We start from the raw sequence: 25,758 nt of genomic DNA on the forward strand, positions 1-25,758 counted from the left end.
TGACCACGGTTGGAACACAGGATAGTGGGCTAGATGGACTACTGGTCTGGCCCAGGATGGCTGTTCTTATGTTCTTAAATCCAAATAGGGAAAGCTTTTTCTAATATATATTCAATTGCAAATGGAACTCCAGAAGGGAGCATAATTAGCCTAACCTTTTTTAACATCATGATAAATGACTTCCCTAATGGGGTAAGTAGTGATCACATTATTTGCTGATCACTGTGCCAAATGAACTTAAAGCAGAAACCTTGAAAGTGCTGCCAAAAGAAACAATCATGCACTTCAGAGAAGTGCAGAATGAGGAAATGGGGAGTTTCAAATTATCCATAGGCAAAATAAGGGAATGATCTTCACATCAAAGAAAATCCAAAAAGATGACCAACAGATAAATATAGTGGAAAACTTACAAACTCTTAAGTGTGATATTTGATAACAAACCCACTTGGATGGACCATACTGAAAATATTAAAGATAAGTGCAAAGGTAGAATTAACTTACTTAAAAGTATCTCTGGAACATTCTGCGGAGCAGATAAGAAAATGGTGGAAATGCTATACAGAGCACTAACAAGACCAGTTATTGAGTATGGATGCTAGACCTTTGGATCAGCAGCAAATACAGAGAAAACAGGACAATATCCAAGCACAGGCATTGCAGCACACATGTGGTGCATTCACTACTAAGTCTGTGTGTACTCCAAATAGTAGCTAGTGAAATGGCTCTTTCTAAGAATGAAACTCCTAGAGTTAGCCTCTTGGGCCAAAGTAGTAGGTAATAGCAAAGATGACAACATGAAGCCAATATATAATGATTGCTGGGAGTTAAGTGGAGGCTGGGTAGGAAAAAAAATTCAAAATCTCCCATGTAAGTTGGATACAGAAGAGGATAAAAGATTGTAATGAAAAGAAAAGATTGAAAGAGACCAAAATCTATAGCTATGGGAAAATACTCAGTCATTGGTAAACCATTCCCCCTGAGCTACACATAGAATTATATAATGAAATAAATTAAAGATGAAGACTGATAAATATACAAGATTTAGCAAATCAATATATATGTGTAAGTGGCGAGTGGAGACACTGTTGCCAGATATATACACATGGCTCAAAAGAGGAGGAAACAAGAAGAGAGGGAACAGCTTTCTGCATGCCCTCACTCAGACTCAAAAAAGCCATAAAACTAACTTTGTATATGTCTTCACAACTGAGCTAATAGAGATTATGTTAGCACTAAATTGGGCTTTGGATATATGTGCTGCCGTGGTCACCCTGTCTGACTCCTTATCAGAGCTGCAGGCAATTTACAATAGTAAGTCTGACAGTGGAAATGGTATTCTCAATGAAATATTAATGCTAACAACCAAACTGGTGCAACTGGATATAACCATAGTAATAGCTTGGATCCTGGGGCATACAGGGATAGCAGGCAATTAAGTGATGAACAGGCAAAGTGCTAATAAACACAAACAAGTTGACCGAGGGTAGGAATCCCCTGAAGCAAACTGGAATTTAAACACCTACTCAAAAATGAGCTAAGGAGGGAATGGCACAAATGTATTTCTAATTAATATGCACAAAGATGAATTATTCGTAACATGTAATGTTCAGGAAATGATCGATCATATCCTTTTGAATTGTATAGACTGTACCAGTGAAGGCAGTGTTTGTATAGAAAACTAAGAGGCCTTACAGTAACAAAATTTTACTTGCAGCATCTATCAAGAATCTAAGGAAAACAGGACTCATTGGAAAAAAAGCTCTTCTGCGATTCTTTAAGAATATCAGGAAAAGTGCAAGTGCATGGTAGTCATAGAATCAGGAAGCGTGTCTGCTGTGCCACAAAAAGGGGGAGGGGCGGAAGGGGAAGAAGGCTGCAGAGAGAAGGTCTGCAGTCACTCCCTAGAGGGAAAGGGAGTTAGCCAGGGACAAGGAAGAGATCCAGGGGGAGAGTAAGCTCTGGGGTCCTGCCCTGGACTGGGGAGTCTGACAAGAGGCTGAGAAGGGTGAAGTAGCCACTGTGAGCAGAGGAATCTCCAGTGATAAACCCAGAGATAGACAAGGAGATGGAGAGGTGGGGTAGGAAGGAGCCAAGGGAAACAACAACAAGATCTGAGACTGAGCAGACCTATACTGCTAGTTATAGGGTCCCTGGACTGTAACCTGAGTATTGGTGGGCCTGAGCTCCTCTATCAACCATTGAGAAAGTGCCACAGGACCTAGAGATGGCACATCAGACTGTTTGAGGCAGCATCTGAACAGTTTGTTCGGTAGGACTTTGTTATCCCAGAAGGGGTGGACTATATGCTGTCCTGGCCAGAGGACCGAGTCATGGAATGAGAGAGGGATTACAATGCAAGCAACTGATGGCAGGGGGCACCAAATGGAATGAGAGCTAATTCCCAGACCTAGGCATAAGGAGGGTACTTGGGGTGAATGGACTCCTTTGAACTAGCCCTCATAAATACAGATAAAAGCTTGAAAATTTTAACTAAATGCCCCCTAAAGGCTCTGGGACAGAGTATACCCCTATATTCACACCCTACATACTACTGTTGTACTCTTTATGCAAAAAGCATGCCTTGTAAGGTATCATTTGAAAACTCAGAATTTGCTGTTCGGTATTGTTCAGGTAAAATGTGTGGCAACATTGTATGTGAAGTTGTAAAGTTCCCCTGTATGATTTTATCAACACATGTTCCAAATCCCACAGCCCTGCCCAAACGGAAGTTGGCCAACAGGTCTGTCCTAAACAAAGGAATGTGTGCTTGTCTTAATTAGCATTTAAGCAGTAAATGGAGTCATCAAGTTGGAAGGGAAAACAAAGGAAGTTCAAACAGATGGGGAAAAACAAAGCACAATATCCTTTCACATAGAGTCTTTGGGCTTGTCTACACTTACAGCTCTACAGCTATACCCTGTAGCACTAAGTGAAGACGCTATCTGTGCCAATGGGAGAGCTTAGGCATAGGTGCTCCATCTCCCTGAGAGGCGGTAGCTATGTCAATGACAGAAGCTCTGCCATTGACATAACGGTGTCCACATTAGGAGTTCAGTCAGTATAACTGGCACTCGGGTGTAGATTTTCCAGTACAGGACATTTCTGGGGGAAGATCTGGGACTAAGAGTGTGTTGGGGTCACCCTGCAGTATAACCCAGGCTGGTGAGAGCTAAGGTATAGCTGGCAGGCTGCAGTTACACACAGACTCAGGGTGTGGCTTGCATGCTGGAAGGCTGCTTGTGAGCAGCCCACATGGAAGCTACTATAGCATGGCATTATAAGGCACCCAAGGTTGTAGGCAGGACTGACAGCCCCCCACTTGTCTGGATTATACCCCTGGTATGTCTCAGGCTCCAAAACCAGTAGGCAAATAAAAAGCCCAAAGTTTTACTTTTTTTTAGAAAACTCATGACTTTTTTAATTGCTTGCGGTTGCAACACTTGAACATAAGAACAGGTCAGTCCCTCTAGCCCAGTATCCTGTCTTCTGACAATTGCCAATGCCAGGTGCCCCAGAGGGAATGAACAGAACAGGTAATCATCCATCATCCATCCCCTGTCGCACATTCCCAGCTTCTGGCAAACAGAGAGACATCCTTGTCCCATCCTGGCTAACAGTCACAACTATAACTGTTTGACATTTGTCACAAGCTCGAAGTGCAGACAAGCTTTAATATGGGGTGGGGGGTGAATGGAACAAGAATGGAACAAAGACCAAGCAAGAGGATGAAAAGTAGAGAAATTTGAGGGTCTAACTTTGACCAGAAGAGGGATCTCTTGTAGTTTTGCAGAGCCAGGTGTGGTGTGAGAGAGTCATGTAATCTGTTTTGCATTTCTCAAACTAGTCAGAAGCTTATTAAATAGCTAGATTCAGTTTGGAATGATGGAGCTGAGGTATCAGCCTGTTTGGGTTTTTCAAAACCATTCAACCATATTTTTTTCTTTGAAATGGTTAATATTTCTCACATTTCTTTTCAACCAAACATGAAATAAAGAAACATGCTACATACCATTGGTCCCATTATTGAATCTCCAGGATTTCCATCACTTCCTGGTAGACCAATTGCTCCTGGCTCCCCCTACACAAAAAAATTTATTATTTATTGTCTTCACTCTAGGTTTTGCAGAAAAAAACCAGCTTCATGTATTCACTTATTTTTGACACTAAAATGACAATGACTGAAGGTCTCCAAAGTAAGCTACCAATATTTTAGGAAAAACTCTCTTTCTACCTCATTACTAATCTCCCTGGACGTGCTATTTTGAGTAAAAAATGTAACATGTCAAAAGTGCTAGTTCTCCCTTTGAGAACAAATTCCAAACACTTATTTTCATTAAAGAACAAGGGTTAAAATAGTGTTAATCAACCAATGGGTCACATTCACCTGTGTTTTATGCCTGCTACTGCCAATGTAAATCAGGGCACAAAACCTCTGCCAAAAAGCTGTTGTGTTGGTACAAAGTGAGCAAAACCTCTCTCCTGCCAGATGCCCTACAGGAGGGTCAGTATTGCCCAAAAATGGCCAGTGCTGGTCCTGGAAAGGGGTTGTGGAAAAGAAAGCCAGAAACTGCAATGATTCAGTTCACCTCTGTTGCAGACTTCCCACATGGGGCTTCTGAGGAGCCCCAGAAAGAAACTTGTGTCTCAGTTGAATATTGCTTGCTATAGTTGGTGGACTTCTCACCTGTATTTACTGATGACTTGATAGATAGTTGGTTTGCTGGGTGCTACCAAGCTTAGCTTTGAGCTTTTATCACATAATTAAGATAGCAGTACCTCCTTGTAGCACTGGGGCTTACCCTAGACCAACAGCTATATTTTCCCCCACCCCCATCTATGGGATCTCTCAAAGATCTTAATTTTCAGTAGAAAGTTTGCAATTTATCAACACCAACGGAATGCACCAGTAGGAGCTCAAGTAACATTCCTAAAAATTTATTGTTGCTTACATAAAGCAATCACTGAGCTGCTGCAACCAACTTCAAAACTATGGGGACACAGCATATTCCATAGAGTGCAAGAAAGATATCTAATTGTTCATTTCAAAAGTACAGCTGAAGTTACTATAGACAAGCCAGCAACAGGCAGGAGACTGTCTATTTGCCAAGAGACAGTAAGAACTGTATTCATACCTTTTTCGTTCCAAAATAACTGTCCAATGAACGCTACCAAAGCTGTGCAGTATCAGAGGGGTAGCCGTGTTAGTCTGTATCCACAAAAACAATGAGGAGTCCAGTGGCACCTTAAAGACTAACAGATTTATTTGGGTGTAAGCTTTTGTGGGTAAAAAACCCACTTCTTCAGATGCATGGCCGAAGACCCATGCATCTGAAGAAGTGGGTTTTACCCCATGAAAGCTTATGCCCAAATAAATCTGTTAGTCTTTAAGGTGCCACCGGACTCCTCGTTGTTAAAGCTGTCCAGGTGTTTGATATACCGAAGTTGCCAACAATGGCCAAACTGGGATGACCTCTGAGAGCCTGAGATGCTCCCAGGGTTGAATGGTATGCAGACTCATTGTGTTAGAAACTGTTCATCTGACTTCACTACTGCAGAATGATGGGAGGCTTCCAGGACAAAATTACTGATCGTTGTGCTTGCCAAAGAATTCAGAGAAGCTGGACTTCCATTCATCCCAATATATCAGGGAGAAATAGTGGGTCGCCTAGCAAGAAACTTTTCTAAGGGATAGAGGGATAATGAGAAAAAGGTTTGTCCATTTCCTAGAAAGTTCTTCCTGAAAGAATAACTTAGTGTTTACAATTACCATAAGCCATTTGTTTTGTCAGATCACATCACTCAAAGGAGAGCCTGATCCAAGTGAAATCAGTGGAATGACTTCAATAAGCTTAGCAGCTGGGCCATATTACTATGCAACTGAGGTGAATGGGAGTTTTGTCTGAGAGGAAAAATTCAGTAAGAACCTCAGGATTTGACTCTGCCCATCAAAAAACGTCACTGTTGCAGTCTAGCCTGCCCTCCTACCAAAATATCTCTTCTTTCTATGCTGGGAACAGTAACAGGAATTCTCTTCACTCACTGTAAATATAGATGGCAGTGCCTGTTTCAAGTGGGGGAGGGAGGAAAGGGCTTTAGAAGCCAATATCTTCATTCCTATCACCTGCAGCAAGGCCAGAATCCTGGGATTTGTACTACACCCCATTGGCCCAGTCAAAGAATGGCAAATTAACAAGAGACAAGGCACCACATCCACAATGGAGACTGTATATGTTGTTCAAGGATGGAAGACAATGGGATATAAATGGCCCCAAATTATAATACTGGTCATTTTTTTGGTTCCAGTGTGATATTAAATGGACTCAATACAAAATAATTATTCAGGATTGGCCCCCTTCAGACCAGCCACTAGAATTCACCCCACCTCTGAATCCTCTACCCTCCCCACAACCATGAGGGTAGCAAGGGTACATGAAGAAGAGAGTCTGAGAGAGCTACCCTTCTTCTTCCAGGATAATAGAGTCCACCAACTATCTTCTGGGTGTGTCACTCATGTTTACCTTTGGGAGCTGCCCCTTTGAGCTTCTCACCTGAGCTGGCCATTGCCCCCAAACTGCAATGAAATTACATGTAAACTTAACTTTTAGTTTCTGCCCTTACTCCCTAATAACCTACAACTAGGCCTCCAGGATGCTGCCAGGAAGGCACAAAAACTCAGACCACCTGACACCTTGATGTTCTTGCCCCAAAGGAAAATTTCCTTCCCGATCTCAGACTGTCAATCGGACACACCCACAGCATCTTGGAAATACAGTTCAAACAATACCTCCATTATCAGGCAGGGCAGCAATGAAAGAAAAATGGCTGCTGCATACTCTGAAGGCTTAATGTACAGGAAGAGAGGAGTTAAGACAATCAACTCTCCTTTTTCCCTTGTCCCACAGCCTACCCAATAGTAGCAGAGAGAGGTGGAGAATCTCTTGCCCCTCTCTCTGGCCAGGCACATCTAAGTGTGAGTTTTGGGGTAGGAAGGGGAAAGTCTGTAAGGCCCCTGAACAGCCAAGCCTATTCCTCCCTTCCAACCCTCCTCCCAGAATCTCAGAGGTTTCTTCCCTGCTGGGCTAATCAAACATCCTCCTCCCCTGCTGAGCTGGTGGGTGGCATTCTGTTACAAAAGGCTGAAAATAAACCTTTTTGCTTTTTCAGGATACATATGAAGTCTCAGCTTTTACAGGGCCATTCTGACAAAAGTTACCTTCAATGAAATGACAAAACAGTTATTTTCCTCTATGAAATAAACCACAGTACAACAGAAGATAGGCATACATCTGTATTAAACTAACTGGGCTAGGTCTGCCTTTATTTCTATCATTGCAACTTTAGTTCCATTAACCTGGTATAAGTATACCTTATATCAGTATAAGGTATAAGTGTTACTGAGTGCAAAATGTTCAATATTTTGGCTCCAGCAGATAAATCTCAGATGATTTACCTTTGGTCCAGGCGGTCCACGAATCGATGGTCCAGGGTTACCAACTGAGCCTTTATTTCCGGGCTCACCCTACAATAAAACAATATAATATAAGTATAAAGTAAATACTTCCTGTGTATGTACTAATTTATTTATTGTTCAACCCTTAGTATAAAATAGCCAAAATATTTCAGATCAAATGGGTAATATTTGGTGAAAAAACATAAATCAATCCATTTTTCCTCAAATTTGCAAACCCTAATAAACCTCTTGAGGAACATAGACTGAACTTCAAGTCTGAAATGAGCACTGGTTGAACAAATTATTTGATAAAAAAAAAATTAATACTAACTCATGTGGTGGTGGTTGTTTCTTTACTCAGCTAATAGAGCTATTTTATTATATACGTGTGTGATTTGGATGGCTTCAGTGTGCAGGGCATATATATATATATATATATAATACATTATACATCAAACTACATCAAAAGAATGTTAAGGTTGAAAAATTAAGCACCCTAACCTTGGGAAATGCCTAAATTAATAGTGCCTTTGCAACATTTATTTGGTCCCTTTATGATGGTATTGAATTACATAATCACATACTATTTTTCCACAGAACCCCTGCCTCATTCAGTGCACAGGATGAAAATATACTTTTCTGTTTTGCCAGTTTAATATAAAAATCTCAAAGCTTTAGAGTCGTCAATAAATTCACACCATAAAAATTCCAGAGATGTTTGTATAGTGTAGAAAAAGGAGTATAGGAAAGAACAAACCTACTTTTGGTCCTGGAGGTCCTTGTAATCCTTTAGCACCAGCATCCCCTTGGGATCCTTTTTCTCCGTGATCACCCTGACCCAAATATAATCATTTAGTTTATAAATCACTACAAAGATTTTACACTTGATAGTTAAAAAAAATCCTGGGTGCCTAAGGTTAGGGAGAAAGATTCAAAATTATTTAGATATCTAACTCTCATGTGTGCCTTTTGAATATATCCTTCTACATTCCTAAAGCCACATTTAGGCACTAAAAAGTAGCCTGATTTCCACCCCCCCATCCCAAGGAGCTGAGCACATTTACGTCCCACTGACTTCAATGATAATTTTGAACTTTAATTTTAGTACTTGCATTTCATTCTGCCGCATACTCATGCTGAGCACTCTCAAGTTCTATTGAGATCAAATGTTTAAACTGGTGAAGCTATTACTTAAGGAAGACCATAACAAATTCAAATTATACCAGTCATTGAACTGTGTTTTTAAACACGAACATTTAACCTTGTTATGTTTCTCAAAGATGGATATTAATAATTCATACCTTTTGGCCAACATCTCCTTTCCCAGGTGGTCCCTCTGGGCCTCTTAAGCCAGGCACTCCTTGTTCCCCCTAATGAAAATTATATCAGTTTATTAATTCTCACATTGATGTGTATGCTACAGAATCAAAGTTCTAATTAACATTCTGGGAAGTGGTTTGGATCAATACACTTTTCCTGGGTTGGGCAAGGTCAGGCTCCCAACATATCAAAAAAAGTTTGTTCTCTCAATTATATCCTGTGTAGCTGAAACAGTCCAGCTTGACAGTCTCAAAAAATAACCCAACCTTGAGATTTTTCAGCTTGGTTTAAATATCAAACAGTTTGGAGCTAGTATCCAGACTTTTAGGTCCCAAAAGCTGCAAGAGAGTGTCTGCAGGCAGCCCCTTCTTCCTATGCAGAATGCCATTGAAATCAGCAGGGTTCTATGCAGGCATAGATGACTGCCCACACAGAATCAGTTGCAGATCAGGGCCTGATTTGCTTTTGAGAATCATCCATTCACAATTGGACAAATATTGCAAAAGAGAATCTGAAAACATTCTAATAAAAGCTGCAAATTCATTTTTATGCTACATGTGACCAATTCTGGTCAGAACTTTACCAAAAAGGAAATTTTAACCAAACAGAAGATACGAGAAAAGAGCTGATCAGGAAACAGAAACAAATGTTAGCAACTGTTTTTATTTATTTCCACAAATACTCATAGGAGTGAGTTTTTGCTTGCAAGAATTGTTGTAGAAAGATACTCTATGCACACACAGTCATAAGGGAAGTACCAGAAGTGCTTGCACAGCTGTCTCAAAAACTCTTTGTGGGATAGATTGTGAGCTATGCAATTTGGAAGCAGAAACAATGCCATTTAGCAAATACTTGAAGCAATAGGTGTGGCAAATAGGTAATAAACAATCTATAGACTGAAAGGCATTCAAGAAAATCCTTCATCCAATTGTTTTTAATAAGAACAAATTAGTAAATAAACATAAGTCATTCAAAAACTGAAAAAAGTGTTAAATAGCTTAAGTTGGTGCGTATAGTCTGCCAGCTCTGGAAAAATCCACCGCTGATTAGAACTTTTGATTTAAAGTACAATTATGGGGCATGACTTTAAGTTAGGCCTCAATCTGGACTTCATTTGTATGAGCCAGTTTTGTGTCTGCAAATAATTGTAACTACTTCTTTGTGTCCACAAAACACCGCAGGTGCAAATGCTAGTTAGACTAGTTACCTACTTGCACCTATAATGAATGTGGTAGGTGCCCAACTGCTAATATTTGTGCTTGCAAAGAACTGTGGAAACTATGATGAAGGTGTAACTGTTTGTGGATGCAGTTTTTTCTGAAGACACATAGGCCATCATTAAAATAAGCCCCCTAGCAACTTCTGCTTTCTACAGTTTTTTTGCTAAACTCAATGACCTTCATTTTGGGGGGGGGAGTGGATTTTCACTGACTTCAATTTTTTATGAATGTGAAATAATTTAACATTAAGTTGCAAAACATCAACCCTGCTTTTCATCCACCAAGAAAGATTCCATACTTCAGCCTTTAGTCTGGCACTAGTTGTGTCCTTTATAGCAGCACTAAAAAGAAGTTGTATGAAGTGAAAAGTGGACTTGTACTCTTACTTTTGTAGATCTTTATTGACCCAGACTGAACTAAATCTTGCAAAGCAAACTGGATACTGAAGGCTACACTAATCCCCCAGTGGCAGAAAATCTGAGGGGAAGAGGGGCTCAGTGACATAAGATGTCTGCTACCCCACTCTGATGGAGTATGCGTAGTGGGTGGGGTTGAGAAAACAGAAATCCAGAGCTGGCCAACACAATCCACAATATGGACAAGACCCAGGTCTAGGGTTACTACCTCTACTGTACCAAAAAAATGGGAAATCCGAGATGATTCTGAACCCATAAGACTGGACAGCTGGAACTGTGTACGGAGCATCTTGACAGAGCTCCTGGGACAGCTACCACAAAAAAGGGATGATCCTGGGAAAACCTGGACAGATAGCCACCCTCGCGAGGTCAGCTAGAACAGTTGCAGTTTCAATGCCCAGTGCCCCTTTGCCAGTGGGGCTCTATGGAAACCTATCCATATTTAAAACTGTCTTACCTCAGCAGACCCCCTAGGGAAGGACATGTACTGGTGCCAACCTTCCCCCAGGAGGAACGTCTCTCCATTGTGTAGCTGCCCTCCTGGGAGCAGAGGGATTCAATTTGCAATGAGGTCTGAATTTGATCGTCCTATCTAGCCTAAAGCTTTCACATCAGCAAACAGAAATACTGGCTTACCTTTTTCCCGTTGTTTCCAGTTAGTCCTATCATTCCCATTTTTCCTGGGATTCCTGGTGTTCCTGGATGTCCCTTAAAAGGTGATCAATATTTATTTCCCAAAAGCTTGGTAAACTCATGCACTTTATACACTGAGGGAGTTACATTCTGTTACAATACTGGTTAATGGGCAATATTTCTGTCCAAAAATAGACTCTCCCTAATTAATACTATACTGATTATCCCAATCAAGAAACCCAACTAATGCATTCAATATGGAATACACATTTTAAATTTATTTTTTAAAAACACTACACCTCTATCAAATTAAAGCATCTCTAGATTTAACAAACTAGTATTCACATGGCATGGCTAGCATGTAGCATAAGGGCCTGCTCCTGTGGTTATTTATAGTTACATTGCATAGCTAATGGATCAGAGATCTCTTCAATCAGTTCCTTTAGTATTCTAGGATGTATTTTAGAGAGACAAGGTGGTGAGGTAATATCTTTTATTGGTCCAACTTCTGTTAGTAAGACAGACAAGCTTTTGAGCTTATACAGAACTCTTCTTCAGGGATTAGGCGGTGGGGGGAGAGGATTCATGCCCCATTCTCCCTAGGCCTTTGGGTGCAGAAGGAGAGGAACTGGGGAGATGGCAATGCCCCCTGCTCTCCCAGGACTCAGCACAGCAGGGAGGGGGGTCACACCTGTGCAGTTCTTTTCTGCTGCAAATGTAACCCACACACCTTCTGGGTGTGGTGTTCTGTCCCATGTAGTGGCACCGAGACCACTTAGACAGAGAGAGATAAAATGAGTCTGCTCTACAGCCTTAGCTAACAGCCATATGACTTTTAGTTCATGCGGTAGGGGCTCATGAATATAGCTCCAGAGATCCCAGGTTCGATCCCGACCACTAATGACTGGGGTCTGTTGGTGTTACACAAACACCCTGCCGAGAGCAGACATCTTGTCTTCAATTCCCTGAGTATAATTGCAGCCTTGCCTGCCCGGCCACCACCTATGGTCTAACTTGTGATAGTTCTGCTGGGGCAGAGCGCCACACTGCAGGGGCTGCAACTCTGCTCTGAGCAGAGGTGTAAGCATGGAGTTTCTTCTCACATTCCCAACTGTATCCCAGAAACCACTTCCTCTCCCTCACAAACTGCATTCCTTATCCCACAGCTATGGCTCTATTCCAGTAAACCCTGGGACAGGTAGTGCTGGCCTGGAGACTTTCCTCACTAGCCTTAAAGAGACCAGGATATAAAGACGGAGGACTGGACTTTAGGAGGAGGGCCAGACATGGGGAAAGGTTGGGAGCACTATGCAGTGAGTTGGGTGAGTAATACAAAAGTTACACAGGATTTTGCTTCTTTGTTTACATATGACTATTTGCAAATTTGCAAACCTCCTTGAAGTGGGATTTGAGAAGGGTCAGAAAGGAGGAGAGAGTGAAGGCATGGCAAGTCGGCCTAGGGATGGGTGTGGATTAGGAGTGATATAAAAACTGCATAGGCAGCCCCTTCTATGAGAGCTCTGTTTGCTCCTCCCAGCTCATCACTCTCATATATTATTCAGTCTTCATTAGCATGATCGTTGCTCTCCCATTTGCTAGCATCATGCTATCACTTAAACATGACTTATTTAGAAGAGTGAATAATGGTTGAAACTATGAATTTTAAACAGTTGAAATACACTTCTCTATGGAGACTTTGTCACTGAAGTACATGGACATAAGCAACTTCTTACTAAAAATTATCATATATTTTTGCAGAAAACTTGGCATGATTTTTTTTTTAAATAGGCTCACTTTCGGTCCGGGTACTCCAACTCCTGGTGGTCCTGGATCCCCCTTTTGTCCCAATTCACCTTCTTTTCCCTAGTAATGAAAAATTATTTGTGTTTAGCACAAGTACAGATTTTAACTTTATTTATTTGTATAACAACACAGATTATTGAAGGTTTAGAACAGATTCCCAGGTAGAGCTGGTTGAAAATTGATGACAAAACAGTCTTCCATCAGAAAATGCAATTGTGTCAGTTGAACTATTTTGATGAAGTTTTCAACAGAAAAAAGTCAATGAATCATTTTGACTTTCTAGTTTTATTTTGGTGGTTAAACATTTTGTTTTGACTTTATTCTTTTGATTCAATTCGTTTTGATTTTTATATTAATATATAAATATTTACATTGAAATGAAATATTTTGACATAGTGAAACAAAAATGTTTTGATAGTTCCAGATTAATTTTTTTTTTGGGGGGGGACTTTTGTTCCGCTGGAAATTTTGATATTTTGGCTTTTCATTCTGATTTGGTACAAAACCTAATTTTGAAATAGCAGAATTATCCCAAGGATCAGAAATTCCATTTTCTGACCAGCACTAGCCTTGAGCTTTTCATGGTCTTAATAGAGATCGTATCTCTTGATCACCTGTTCTCCCTTGCCCAACCACACAGCATCCTTATGGCAACTACAGCAATTGCTTACATGCAAAAATAATGTCCAGAAAGTATTTAACAGGGTGCTTTCAATAAAATAAGCATTCTGTCCTCTTGTGGAAGAACTTAATCACAATGTCTATTTTTGCTTTTTATTTCATCTGTTCCTGCTAATTCATTTGCTCCCCTGCCCATTCTGCCTTGTTCCTTTGCCCCTGAACATTCCTTTCCTGAAGTACCAGTCCTGCTAGTGGCTCTGGTTATGAGGGTGGCGCTTGTTTCACCTATCTTTCTTTCACTTATGTAGCGGTTAGGGTGACCAGATGTCCCAATTTTATAGGTACAGTCCCGATTTTGGGGTCTTTTTCTTATATAGGCTCCTATTCCCCCCACCCCTGTCCCGATTTTTCACATTTGCTGTCTGGTCACCCTAGAAGCAGTGTCACCTTGTAACTGTAAGCTAGGCTGACTTTCTTTCTCCCTTCATGTTTTCGTCTAATGCTGCAGACCTCCAAACCCTTTTCCTATGATGAGGATGGAAGGCTGCAGAATCAGATGGAAAGAAGAATGAAAGCCAGCATCATGTGACCAGCAAATTCTCTGCAAATCGCCAGAGTTCACAGTGGGAGAGCCATTAATTTAGAATTTCTCAGTGGAGTCTGACATTTACATACAGTGTCTATATGCCACCAAACCAACACACAATGAATCAAAATGAAAGAAATTTGACTTGAATCCATGGTTGATGAAGAAAATCTGTATTTGTTTAAACAGTAAAGAACTGCTAGCTTGAAACAATGCAGTGGTGAGGTCCAGCAATGGAGGCTGTTAAAATGGAGTGGCTTTCCTCTTCAGAATCTTTCAAATATATCAGTCAGAAATCTCTATGTTTCTACTTCATATACTATTAAACACTGGTAGCCAGTGTTGCCTTTTATGAGTTACGATATCAGGGGCGTGCTTCCACAGTAGAAAACTGTTCGAGTACTTGAGAGCAAGCTCCAAACATTCTGTTGTAAGGACATATCCATGCTTATTCCACCCACACAGCACAGTGTCATGGGAGTTTTCCTACAAAGACCAAATATGGATCTCATTTCTTTCCATTGTTCCCACAATGGAATACACTTTAAAAGCACTGTGATGTCTGATTTTGGTCAGATATATTCCTTATCCCTTGAGGTGGCCAATAAATTTTTTTTTTATTTGCAATTCTCTTGAAAGTTACCTTTGGACCCTGCACACCCATGCCTCGAGATCCTTTTGGCCCAGGTATACCTTTAGGACCTTGGATACCCTTAAAAAAAAGAAGGAAGACGTTAATGAAAACTACACTTCCATGGGTTCATTTTCCAGGTTAATAAAATGAATTTATTATCCTCCAAAGGAAAGAAACCTAACTGGCTGTCTGTTCTAGGGCCAAATCACAAGCTCCTTACTCAATTTTCCCTCAGTCACACACACATGGATTTCACTGAATTACCCCAAGTTAAGGAATTGGCCTAGGTAGTGGTGGGGAAAGCCGGGGAGAGGATTTTTGTCTCCTCATCCTAATCCTGTGCAGTGGGAAATTATGCTCTGGCCTCTGAGAGGATAGGGCTACACTTTCAAAAGGGACTCATCACTTTAGATGCATCAATTTTTGAGTGTCCATTGTGAGGCCTCTGTAAATGATCAGAATTTCAGAGCCGCTGAGCACTCACCCTATAAAAATCTTCCCTACTGCATCATCCCATGTGGAGATCTCTGGAAGTCTGCTGTGCAAATTATTGCATGGATTGGTCCAGATAATTCACCTTTCAATTGGCTTGATCTCAAGACAATTGAAATCAGAGTCTTTCCATTGATGTCAATGAACTTTGGATTGGGCCCTGTCTGGTATTTTTAAGGTACAACTCACAGTGGTGTTTTTTGAATCTCTAGGCATTAAAAATGAGAGATTAGGCCAAGTATGAAATCTAGATCTGGATCTAAATTTTGCAACATCTCCAAAGTTTAGAGCTGCGGCTGACTCTTTTCCTACTGAAATCAGTGACACAGCCATTTACTTAAACAAAGCTAATAGGGTTTTAGTTTGGGCTCCTGTCATCTAATAATAATGCAGTATATTATGCCAAAACTAGGCGTTCAATTGAATGTATTTCTTAACTAAACTTAATGTCAGATTTACCTGGATTCCTTGACTGCCGATTCCAGGTTGTCCAATAGGCCCTTGTGGTCCTTCAGGGCCCCGTTCACCCTGCATAGAAAAACCTTGTGACTTGTAAATCACAATGATTTATAACAGCATCATTTTTAGGTCTGAAATGTTTTCCTTACATTCTACCATACAGATTAACTTACAAAACATCCAAAAGAAAAACCCACGAAGAGAAGTCATGGGATACAGAATATTTGGGCTAGCTTTGCCATTATTTTTTCAAAGATCTGTTCTGGTTATGTTTTATTCAGTTTTAATAACAATATATATAGCAACACCAATCTTTGGAACATGAAAAGTCACTAAGAAAATGTGTCTGAATTATTCACAGGTATCAGCTTTAAGGAAGATAAAGCAAATGAAAATATCTCTCTTCCCCCAACTCAAATAACATAATTTAGTTAACAAAATTCTGTTCTAATAAAGAATAAGCGAAAAATTTGCTTAGCAATGCATACAGTGAGAAGTTTTCTGAAACTTGTATTCACCCAACCCACAAGGGAATTAGAATTAGAAAGCAGCAGACTGAAGTATACATCCTAGAAAGAAGATCTCTGCAGTATGTCACAAACAACTAAAGTCTGTGATGGTGGTTTGAGCAACCAAGCTAGTAATTGCCTTTCAACTATATTTTAAATTACCTGAAACTATATTTTGCAGTTCCTATTATATGCATTTATTACTATTGAACCAAGTTTCCAATATAACTCTCTGCCCTGAATGCCAGTAACTTGCAAACAAGAGAAACCTAGCTGATATGAGCACCTTACAATATTTTCAGTGCCATGCAGGGAAATGTCATACATAGGAACAGATTATCCCTGGCTTTTGAGTGGACATGAGGAGGGAGGAAAGATGCAAGAAACTTTCCCCTGCACAAAGGCCAGGGACAATTGTAGTTCTTATCCTTGGGAAACACATTGCATTGAGGGGACAGGGAGGAGGTGGGATATCCTAAAAGGTCATGTGGACTGCTGCACACTCCCCCTAAGCAGTGGTGGGCTTGGGGAGAAATTATGGCTCCCAGAGAGACAATCCTTCTCTCATCTCCCACTGAGGTAGGGTGCTTCCACATTGCCTTCTAATCAGAACTTTGGATAAATTCTTCACTCTAGCACGTAAAAGCAGTTAATTCTGAGTGTTGGGATAGTATGTTATATAGAGCACCATGACAACCAATGGCATGTGGTGGTAATGTAGCCACAATGTGATTTCAATGTCTCTCACTGAGATCTCTCAGGAATTAAAAGAATGTGTTGTCTGGCTTTTGGCTGAATTTATTTTGCTAGCAGATGGAGGTGAATTCAGTGTCTGCAGGCTAATTAATACCATACACCAGATTCTGAGGCCATTTTCCAAATAGAGAGCTTAAAGATAGGCTCTTCAATACACATTTGGATGCTAAAAAGTGGCCTTATTTTTGAAAGGGTGAAACCCATTGATTGCTGGTAGATGACCTCATTTTCAGCACACATTTTGGAAAATCATGGATATGGTCCATTTGTATTGCAATGGGGCAGTAAAGCATCTTAACCAGTTTCCTGGGAGATTCCCAAGTGACACAGGGCTGGCAATGCACACTTTGCATTCTAATTCCTTGCACAGAGGTTGGGGGCATGGTCAAAACAAGGGGCTTTGCTCCAGCAATCCCTGGCTGACAGAAATCCCCTTGCATGCTATAATGGAAAGGTCCCCTGAATAGCACCAGAAGCAGGCCAAGCCCCAGGATTTGGGAGCTTAAATGTGGGGGTAAAGTCACCTTTGTCAACTTCTTTCCCCTCACTCCCAACTGCACTGAGCACAGCCTGGCTGCAGCTGAGGATTGAGCCCCATGTGTCATCAGTCAATAGACTTAACCAGGAGCATGGTCATAGTATTAGAACAGCATAGAATAGTTCAGTCCACATCCAACTATAAGATATTTATATACTATTTCTAGATCGCATTAAGGACTAAATAATCATTACTTTAACTATAAATCATACAGGTATGATTTAAAAAAAAATCTTATTAACCATACCTTAGCACCTTTGACTGATTCTCCTGCTATTCCAATTGGACCTGCTGGGCCTTCTGAGCCTTTTTCACCCTGGAAATATATAGTATTGATATAAGTTAACTGGCTTTAGGACTTCACACATTTAAATTTCTAACACAAATCAACAGAAAACCACAATAGATGATGTCTGCACGGAAACAGTTTCTTCAAACAAGACACACTATCAAAAGAGTCATTTATCGCAATGGGAAGTAGCTTAGCTACAGTTCATAAACTGCATTTATGCCGTTAGAACTATTGTAACTTGAAAGGGCTTTAAAAGAACTCTCAGGTTTAGATAGAGTAAGAAGGGGGAAAGCAATAATAGAAAGGAGACTAGAACACTCTGGGTTTTTCATCTTTTAAACATTGCAAAATGTGCTTAACATAAGAACATATAATGGCCGTACTGGGTCAGATCAAAGGTCCATCCAGCCCAGTATCCTGTCTACCGACAGTGACTAATGCCAGGTGCCCCAGAGGGAGTGAACCTAACAGGTAATGAACAAATGATCTCTCTCCTGCCGTCCATCACCATCCTCTGACAAACAGAGGCTAGGGACACCATTCCTTATCCATCCTGGCTAACAGCCATTAATGGACTTAACCTCCTTATCCTGTAAACCTGAGTGCCTTAAAATGCTCTGCTGCTGTGAAGAAAGATGCCATGGAGTCTGATGGAGAAGGTTCCATGATAGTTTCTTCCCCACTAGTGCTTTCTATAATTCAAATTGATCTGTCCCTGCAGCTTCTGATATGCCAATTGACTGTCATTGCCAAGTGTCTGTGATTGTGCCTGGATGAAGACATCAGCCTTTCTGTTATCTGGAAAAAAACTGCTTACCCACAGCCCAGATTTGTCTGGTTCAAATACATTTTAATAATATCAGATAGAAGGAATGCATAACTCCACATATAACATAAATACATGCATTTTCAATTATATTAATAACCAGCACATTATTAGCTTGTATATGATCTCTCACAAGGCATGTTTTGTACAAATATTATTCCAATAGTGTGTAGAGTGTGAATACAGAGGTGCCTAGAGTCACAATCGTATAATCCTTGTCGGAATTTCCCAGAGTGGCAAGAAGAATCAAACTGCCTTCTGAATGGTTCCCTCCAGTACTAAGCAGCTGTATGGGTTATAGTTTACATAAAGAGCTTTCCAAAATATACTTTTTTAACCTACCAATGCTACCATGATAAGACCTTTTATTAACACAGTCTTCAGCACTAAGTGGGTCAGTAATTTATTACTGTATTTTGGCGAGGGTGACATTTCTTTTGGTAGGACTCAAGCTTTTTAAGAGAAAGTAAAATATTCAAGAAGCACCTAAAATGTCTTGGAGCATACGCCGCATTGACTGACTTTCAGTATTGTGCTCCTAAATCACTTAGGCACTTTTTGAAAACCACAATCACAGTATTTAAGAATTTCAGTGTAACATTTACCTTCTGGCCTGGAATGCCTTCTCCTGGGGCCCCTCTTTCCCCTTGTACACCCTCAGGACCACGAGGCCCCTGATGTTAAAAAAAAAAGAACAGCTTCAGACGGCATGTGCAATTAAACATTTCCTTATCGATGCTATTTCAGGTACACGAGTACCATCCCATCTGTCAAGGAGCTGAGAACTGCAAGGGCTACAAGAAATTCTGCAATAGCCTACTTAAAGCAAACAATTAGAACACAATGGAGCAGCCACTTTTTGATGAGTTACATAACAATGGTGTGGATGACATAAAATAGATATGAATAGATATTTTATTGGACCAATTTCTGTTGGTGAGAGAGACAAGCTTTCAAACTTACACAGAGCTCTTCTTCAGGTCTAATGAAACTTGAAAGTTTGCCTCTCTCACCAACAGAAGTGGGTCCAATAAAAGATATTACCTCACTCAGCTTGTTTCTCTAATATCGTAGGACCAACACGGCTACAATACTACTGCATACATAGTGTGATCTACAGAGGTTTCAGGATCTTTTCTATTTCCCCCTTCTGTGAGGGAAAGAATCAGCAATGGAATCACATCATTTGTTTGGATGGTTCTGTGCCTGTAAAAATCCGTGTATTGTACTGTGTGCTAGTATAAGCTATTGTAATTACATCCATTGTTTGTATAGTGGTGATCCTTAGAGGCTTTGGCTAGATTAGGGCCCCACTGGGCTAGGCATTCTACAAACATAGTAAATGACAGTCTTTGATCCCAAAGAACTTACAATCTTAAAGGTACTACTTATTACCATCAACTCTAAAGGAATAATAATTCATGGAAGAATTAATTGTGGAAGTTATACATAAAATAAATTAGTTTCTATTTAACACATAGAACCCCAACTCTACGTATATAATAAAATTAATGTTTTTAATCCCCTTAGCATAATTTGATCCCTCAACTGTTTTGATAAAGGCATTATAATGCACAAGGCAAAATGCAAAATGAGTTAAAATTAGCTAGGGACATAAAAGGTAATAAGAGGTTCTTTAAATACATTAGAAAGAGAGAGATGAAAAAGTGTAGGTCCTCTACTTAGTGAGCAAGGAGAGCTAATAACTGATGACATCAAATAGGCTGAGGTTGTTTAATGCCTATTTTGCTTCATTCTTCACTAAAAAAATTTAATGGTGACCATATACTCAACACAGTTTAATATTAACAACAAGGGGAAGGAATGCAACCCAAAATAGGGAAAGAACAAGTTAAAGAATATTTAAATAAGTTAAATATATTCAAGTCTACAAGGACTGATTAAGTTCATACTAGAAAACTTAAAGAACTAGCTGAAACAATCTCAGAACTATTAGCAAGGATCTTTGAGAACTCATGGAGGACAGGTGAGGGCCCAGAGGACTGGAAAAGGACAAACATAGTGCCTCTCTTTAAAAAATATTGAACCAAAAGGATCCAAGGAATTTTTGTCCAGTCAGCCTAACTTCAATACCTGGAAAGATAGTGAAACAAATTATTAAACAATCAATTTGTAAGCACGTAGGGGATAACAGGGTTATAAGTAATAACGATCATGGATTGATTAAAAACAAATCATGCCAGACCAACCTAATTTCCTTATTTGACATGATTACTGGCCTAGTGGATGGCGGCAAAGTAATAGACATGATCTATCTTGATTTTAGTAAGGCCTCTGACACAGTCCCAAATTACATTCTCATAAGCAAAGTAGGGAAATGTGGACTAAATTAAATTACTATAAGGTGGGTGCACAACCGGTTGCAAGACTGTACACAAAGAGTAGTTGTCAATGGCTCTCTCTCAAACTGGGAAGGCATGTCTAGTGGGGTCCTGCAGAGGTTAGTCCTGGGTCAGGTACTAGTCAATATTTTCATTAATGATTTGAACAAAGAAGTGGAGAGTCAGCTTGAAAAATGTGCTGACATCACCAAACTGGGAGGGGTTGCAAGCACTTTGGAGGACAGGTTTAAAATTCAAAACAACCTTGACGAATCAGAGCTTTGGTCTGACGTCAACAAATTCAATATAGACAAATGCAAAGCACTTCATTTGGGAAGGGAAAATCAAATACACAACTACAAAATGGGGAATAACTGGCTAGTAGTACTGCGGAAACAGATCTGGGAGTTATAGTGGATCACAAATTGAATGAGTCAAAAATGATGAAGTTTCAAAAAAGGTAATATCATTCTGGGGTGTATTAACATGAGTATTGTATGTAAGACGGGGAGGTAACTGGCCTGCTCTACTCGACACTGATGAGGACTGAGTTAGTGGACTGTACCCAATTCTGGGTGCCACCCTTTAGGAAAGATGTGGAGAAAGTCCAGAGGAGAGCAACAAAAGTGATTAAAGGTCTAGAAAACATGACCTATGAGGAAAGATTGAAAAATTAGGTTTGTTTATTCTGGAGAAGAGAAGCCCGAGGGAGGACATAACAGTTTTCAAGTACATAAAAGGTTGTTATAAAGAGGAGGGCAATAAACTGTTCTTCATGTCTACTGAAGGTAGTGCAGAACACAACAGGAAGGACAAGAAGTAATAGGCTTAATATGGAGCAAGAGCAATTTAGATTAGATATTAGGAAAAACTTTCTAACTATAAGGGTAGTTAAGTTCTGGGATAGGCTTCCAGGGAGGTTGTGGAATCCCCATCATTTGAGGTTTTTAAGAAAAGGTTGGACAAACTCCTGTCAGGGATGGTGTAGGTTTACTTGGTCCTGCCTCAGTGCAGAGCGCTGGACTTTTAATGACATCTCAAGTTCTCATCCAGCTCTACATTTCTATGATTAAGAGAAATTTACAAAGATTTCCATAATATTTAGTTTGTATTCTTGGTCATATATTTCATAATTGCCATTGCAGTATTTTTTATTCCAAGTTACTGAAAGAAAGATTTTTATGTTTTCCCCAGAAGAACTACTCTGTGAGAAGGCAAAGGGGAAGACAGTTATTATTCTTGAAAGTGTCCATGGTGTCATTAATCAAGTGATGTTATAGCATCATTTTTGAGGTCAATACAGGAATTATCATCTCTGAGTAAGGTACAGTGGTCACAATTATAGAGCTGGCATGTCAATAGTATCTGAGGCCTTGGCTACACTCAGGACTTCCCAGCGCTGCCGTGGCAGCGCTGAGAAGCACAAGTGTAGTCGCGCTGCTGTAAGTACTCCACCTCTCCAAGGGGAATAGCTTGCAGCGCTGCAGGCTCTGATTACACTGGCGCTTTACAGCGCTGTACTCGCTGCGCTCGGGGGGGGAGGGGCGTTTTCACACCCCCGAGCGCAGCAAGTTGCAGCGCTGTACAGCACCAGTGTAGCCAAGGCCTGAGAGAGTTACAAGTTATTTCCCATAATTAAAATGTGTGTGGTAGCTCTTAAAGATAATAACATCTACTGATCCATAATACCAAGCAGGAGTTCCACCAGCTTTTCTGCCGCCCTAGGCGGCGGAAGGTCCCGCCCCGAAATGCCGCCCCTCCACAGAGGCGACGGAAGGTCCTGCCACCGAAATACTGCCGCGGTCACTGCCCCCCGAATTGTAGCGCCCTAGGCGACCGCCTAGGTCGCCTAATGGGTTGCGCTGGCCCTGATACCAAGCTATATTACTCTTCTGATTGGTGATACCAGACTTCTCTGAATTGCTTTAACTAGTGCCTAGCACCAGAGGCAACTGAAGTGTGTCTTATATGGTCTGTTTGTGTATTGCTATATGTGTAGTATCATTAGGATTCTGGAAATGCAGCAAGATGGCAATTACTTATTCTGCTTTGTTTGGAAAAAATTCTCTGCAAAACCCAAATGTGAGAGTGTGATGATTTAAATTAAGAATAATTTTTTATTGTATGTGTAAAGTAAACTGAGTCCATACTTTTATATGAGTAAAACATATATGACAAAGCCAACCTGAAGTGCATGGTTTCCAACAGAGAGCTAAAACTTACTACTGGAGAAATGGTGGAATGATAAAATGATAAAAAAGAAATGGCAAAGCTTAGAAATTCAGAGGCTGCTCTTAAAAAGAATAGCCAATTTTGCCTTAGATAAACACTGAAGTAACTTTCTATTTGTAGCATTCTTTTCTCTTCCCTAGAATTCATTTATCGAACCTACTCTTAAATATCCCCAGAGATGGAGATTCCACAACCTCCCTAGGCAATTTATTCCAGTGTTTAACCACCCTGACAGTTAGGAACTTTTTCCTAATGTCCAACCTAAACCTCCCTTGCTGCAGTTTAAGCCCATTGCTTCTTGTTCTATCCTTAGAGGCTAAGATGAACAAGTTTTCTCCCTCCTCCTTATGACACCCTTTTAGATACCTGAAAACTGCTATCATGTCCCCTCTCAGTCTTCTCTTTTCCTAACTAAACAAACCCTTTCAGCCTTCCTTCACAGGCCACATGTTCTCTAGACCTTAAATCATTCTTGTTGCTCTTCTCTGGACCCTTTCCAATTTCTCCACATCTTTCTTGAAATGTGGTGCCCAGAACTGGACACAATACTCCAGTTGAGGCCTAATCAGCGCAGAGTAGAGCGGAAGAATGACTTCTCGTGTCTTGCTCACAACACACCTGTTAATGCATCCCAGAATCATGTTTGCTTTTTTTGCAACAGCATCACACTGTTGACTCATATTTAGCTTGTGGTCCACTATAACCCCTAGATCCCTTTCTGCCATACTCCTTCCTAGACAATCTCTTCCCAATCTGTATGTGTGAAACTGATTGTTCCTTCCTAAGTGGAGCACTTTGCATTTGTCTTTATTAAACTTCATCCTGTTTACCTCAGACCATTTCTCCAATTTGTCCAGATCATTTTGAATTATGACCCTATCCTCCAAAGCAGTTGCAGTTGCCCAGTTTGGTATCATCTGCAAACGTAATAAGCGTGCTTTCTATGACAATATCTAAGTAGTTGATGAAGATATTGAACAGAACCGGTCCCAAAACAGACCCCTGAGGAACCCCACTTGTTATACCTTTCCAGCAGGATTGGGAACCATTAATAACTACTCTCTGAGTATGGTTATCCAGCCAGTTATGCACCCACCTTATAGTAGCCCCATCTAAGTTGTATTTGCCTAGTTTACTGATAAGAATATCATGCGAGACCGTATCAAATGCCTTACTAAAGTCTAGGTATACTACATCCACTGCTTCTCCCTTATCCACAAGACTCGTTATCCTATCAAAGAAAGCTATCAGATTGGTTTGACATGCTTTGTTCTTTACAAATCCATGCTGGTTATTCCCTCTCACCTTTATACACACAGTATAAGTTTTAAACAGACAATTTAATACTGGTATACAGTGATGATGATTGTGAAGCTTGGTTGAGGTGGTGAAGTCAGAGGGTGGGATATTTCCCAGGAAATGCCTTACTGCTAAATGATGAACTAGCAATTGGCTGAGCCCTCAAGGGTTAACTCATTGTTGTTAATGTAGCCTCACACTCTACAAGGCAGCACGAATGGAGGGAGGGGAGACAGCATGGCAGACAGAGACAGAGAGGCACACTGTGTGTGTGAGAGAGAGATGTGCATAGCTCCTTTAAGTACACTGACCCCACTCTAAGTACACTGCCTTTTTAAGTAGATCAACAAGCTGAGATATCACCTGCTGCCCGGAAGCTCCCTCTCTCCTGAGCCTTGTTGTGTGTCCCCCCTGCTCTATGGAAGATGGGGTAAGCAGGGTGCAGGAGCAGGGGGGAGGGGGACACCCTAACATTAGCCCCTCTATCTCCCCGCTCCCCCACACAGCAAGCAGGAGGCTCCGGGGAGCAGCTCCAAGGGAGAGGACAGGAGCAGCACATGGCAGTGGGGGGAGGGACAGCTGAACTGCCCAGCAATTGATAGCCTGCTGATCAGCTGCCGTACCGGGAACTTAGGGGAACAAGGAGCTGGTAGGCGGGCTGGTTCCAAGCCCCCACCAGCTAGCTGCAACGGGCTGCTCTTCCTGCAAGCAGTGGACAAAGCAGGCGGCTGCCAAACAATGTTATAAGGGAGCATTGTGCAACTTTAAATGAGCATGTTCTCTAATTGATCAGCAACATAACAACGTTAACCGGGATGACTTTAAGTGAGGAGTTATTGTACAAGTTTCTTCTCTTTTTATTTATAACCAAAGAACTATAAGAACTAGTTTGAAACCAGGAACTAAGATCCTGAGACTGACAGTGGCAGAGAAACATTTAAAGATATGTGGCATCTAAATAACCTTTCCTGACCAGCTGTGTTGACGTATTTAAGTTACACACAGGTACATAGGAATGGTCCAACTTTTGATTCTTTAAAGATATATTTTTTATTTCAGACAGTTCTAAAGTGTTTTTCTCCTTAACATCAACTAGAAGAGAAGCACAGATACAAATTGGCATCTAGAGTCTTATTGAAAATGAGGCCCTAAGAGGCTGTTTAGCTGGGATCAGGCAATCAAATTTTTCTTTGTTTCATACTCTTTAGAGATGGCACTGGCTCCTGGCTCAGCTCTGCTACGTGCAGTTGTTATTGCAACAGTTACTAACACATCCCCGCACTTTCATTATCCCAGCAGTAGCAGGTACAGAGTGGGCCAGTCAATATGA

At 40.7% G+C, this 25,758-nt stretch overlaps 1 protein-coding gene across 2 annotated transcripts in view; it reads right to left on the reverse strand.

The window, feature by feature from the left end:
* The window catches only part of COL28A1 (collagen type XXVIII alpha 1 chain), a 141,901-nt gene that overhangs the window by 73,694 nt on the left and 42,449 nt on the right, over positions 1 to 25,758 (reverse strand). For both annotated transcript variants that reach the window (XM_034760512.1, XM_034760511.1), the window contains exons 14-23: positions 19,161 to 19,229; positions 17,685 to 17,753; positions 15,635 to 15,703; positions 14,693 to 14,761; positions 12,834 to 12,902; positions 11,043 to 11,114; positions 8,752 to 8,820; positions 8,212 to 8,283; positions 7,451 to 7,519; positions 4,010 to 4,078 (exon numbers count right to left, since the gene is read on the reverse strand). In XM_034760512.1, the coding sequence (XP_034616403.1) occupies positions 4,010 to 4,078; positions 7,451 to 7,519; positions 8,212 to 8,283; positions 8,752 to 8,820; positions 11,043 to 11,114; positions 12,834 to 12,902; positions 14,693 to 14,761; positions 15,635 to 15,703; positions 17,685 to 17,753; positions 19,161 to 19,229 (696 nt within the window). The remainder of the gene's footprint in view (positions 1 to 4,009; positions 4,079 to 7,450; positions 7,520 to 8,211; positions 8,284 to 8,751; positions 8,821 to 11,042; positions 11,115 to 12,833; positions 12,903 to 14,692; positions 14,762 to 15,634; positions 15,704 to 17,684; positions 17,754 to 19,160; positions 19,230 to 25,758) is intronic.

This window comes from Trachemys scripta, chromosome 2 (assembly GCF_013100865.1).
Source record: "Trachemys scripta elegans isolate TJP31775 chromosome 2, CAS_Tse_1.0, whole genome shotgun sequence".
Lineage (NCBI taxonomy): Eukaryota > Metazoa > Chordata > Testudines > Emydidae > Trachemys > Trachemys scripta.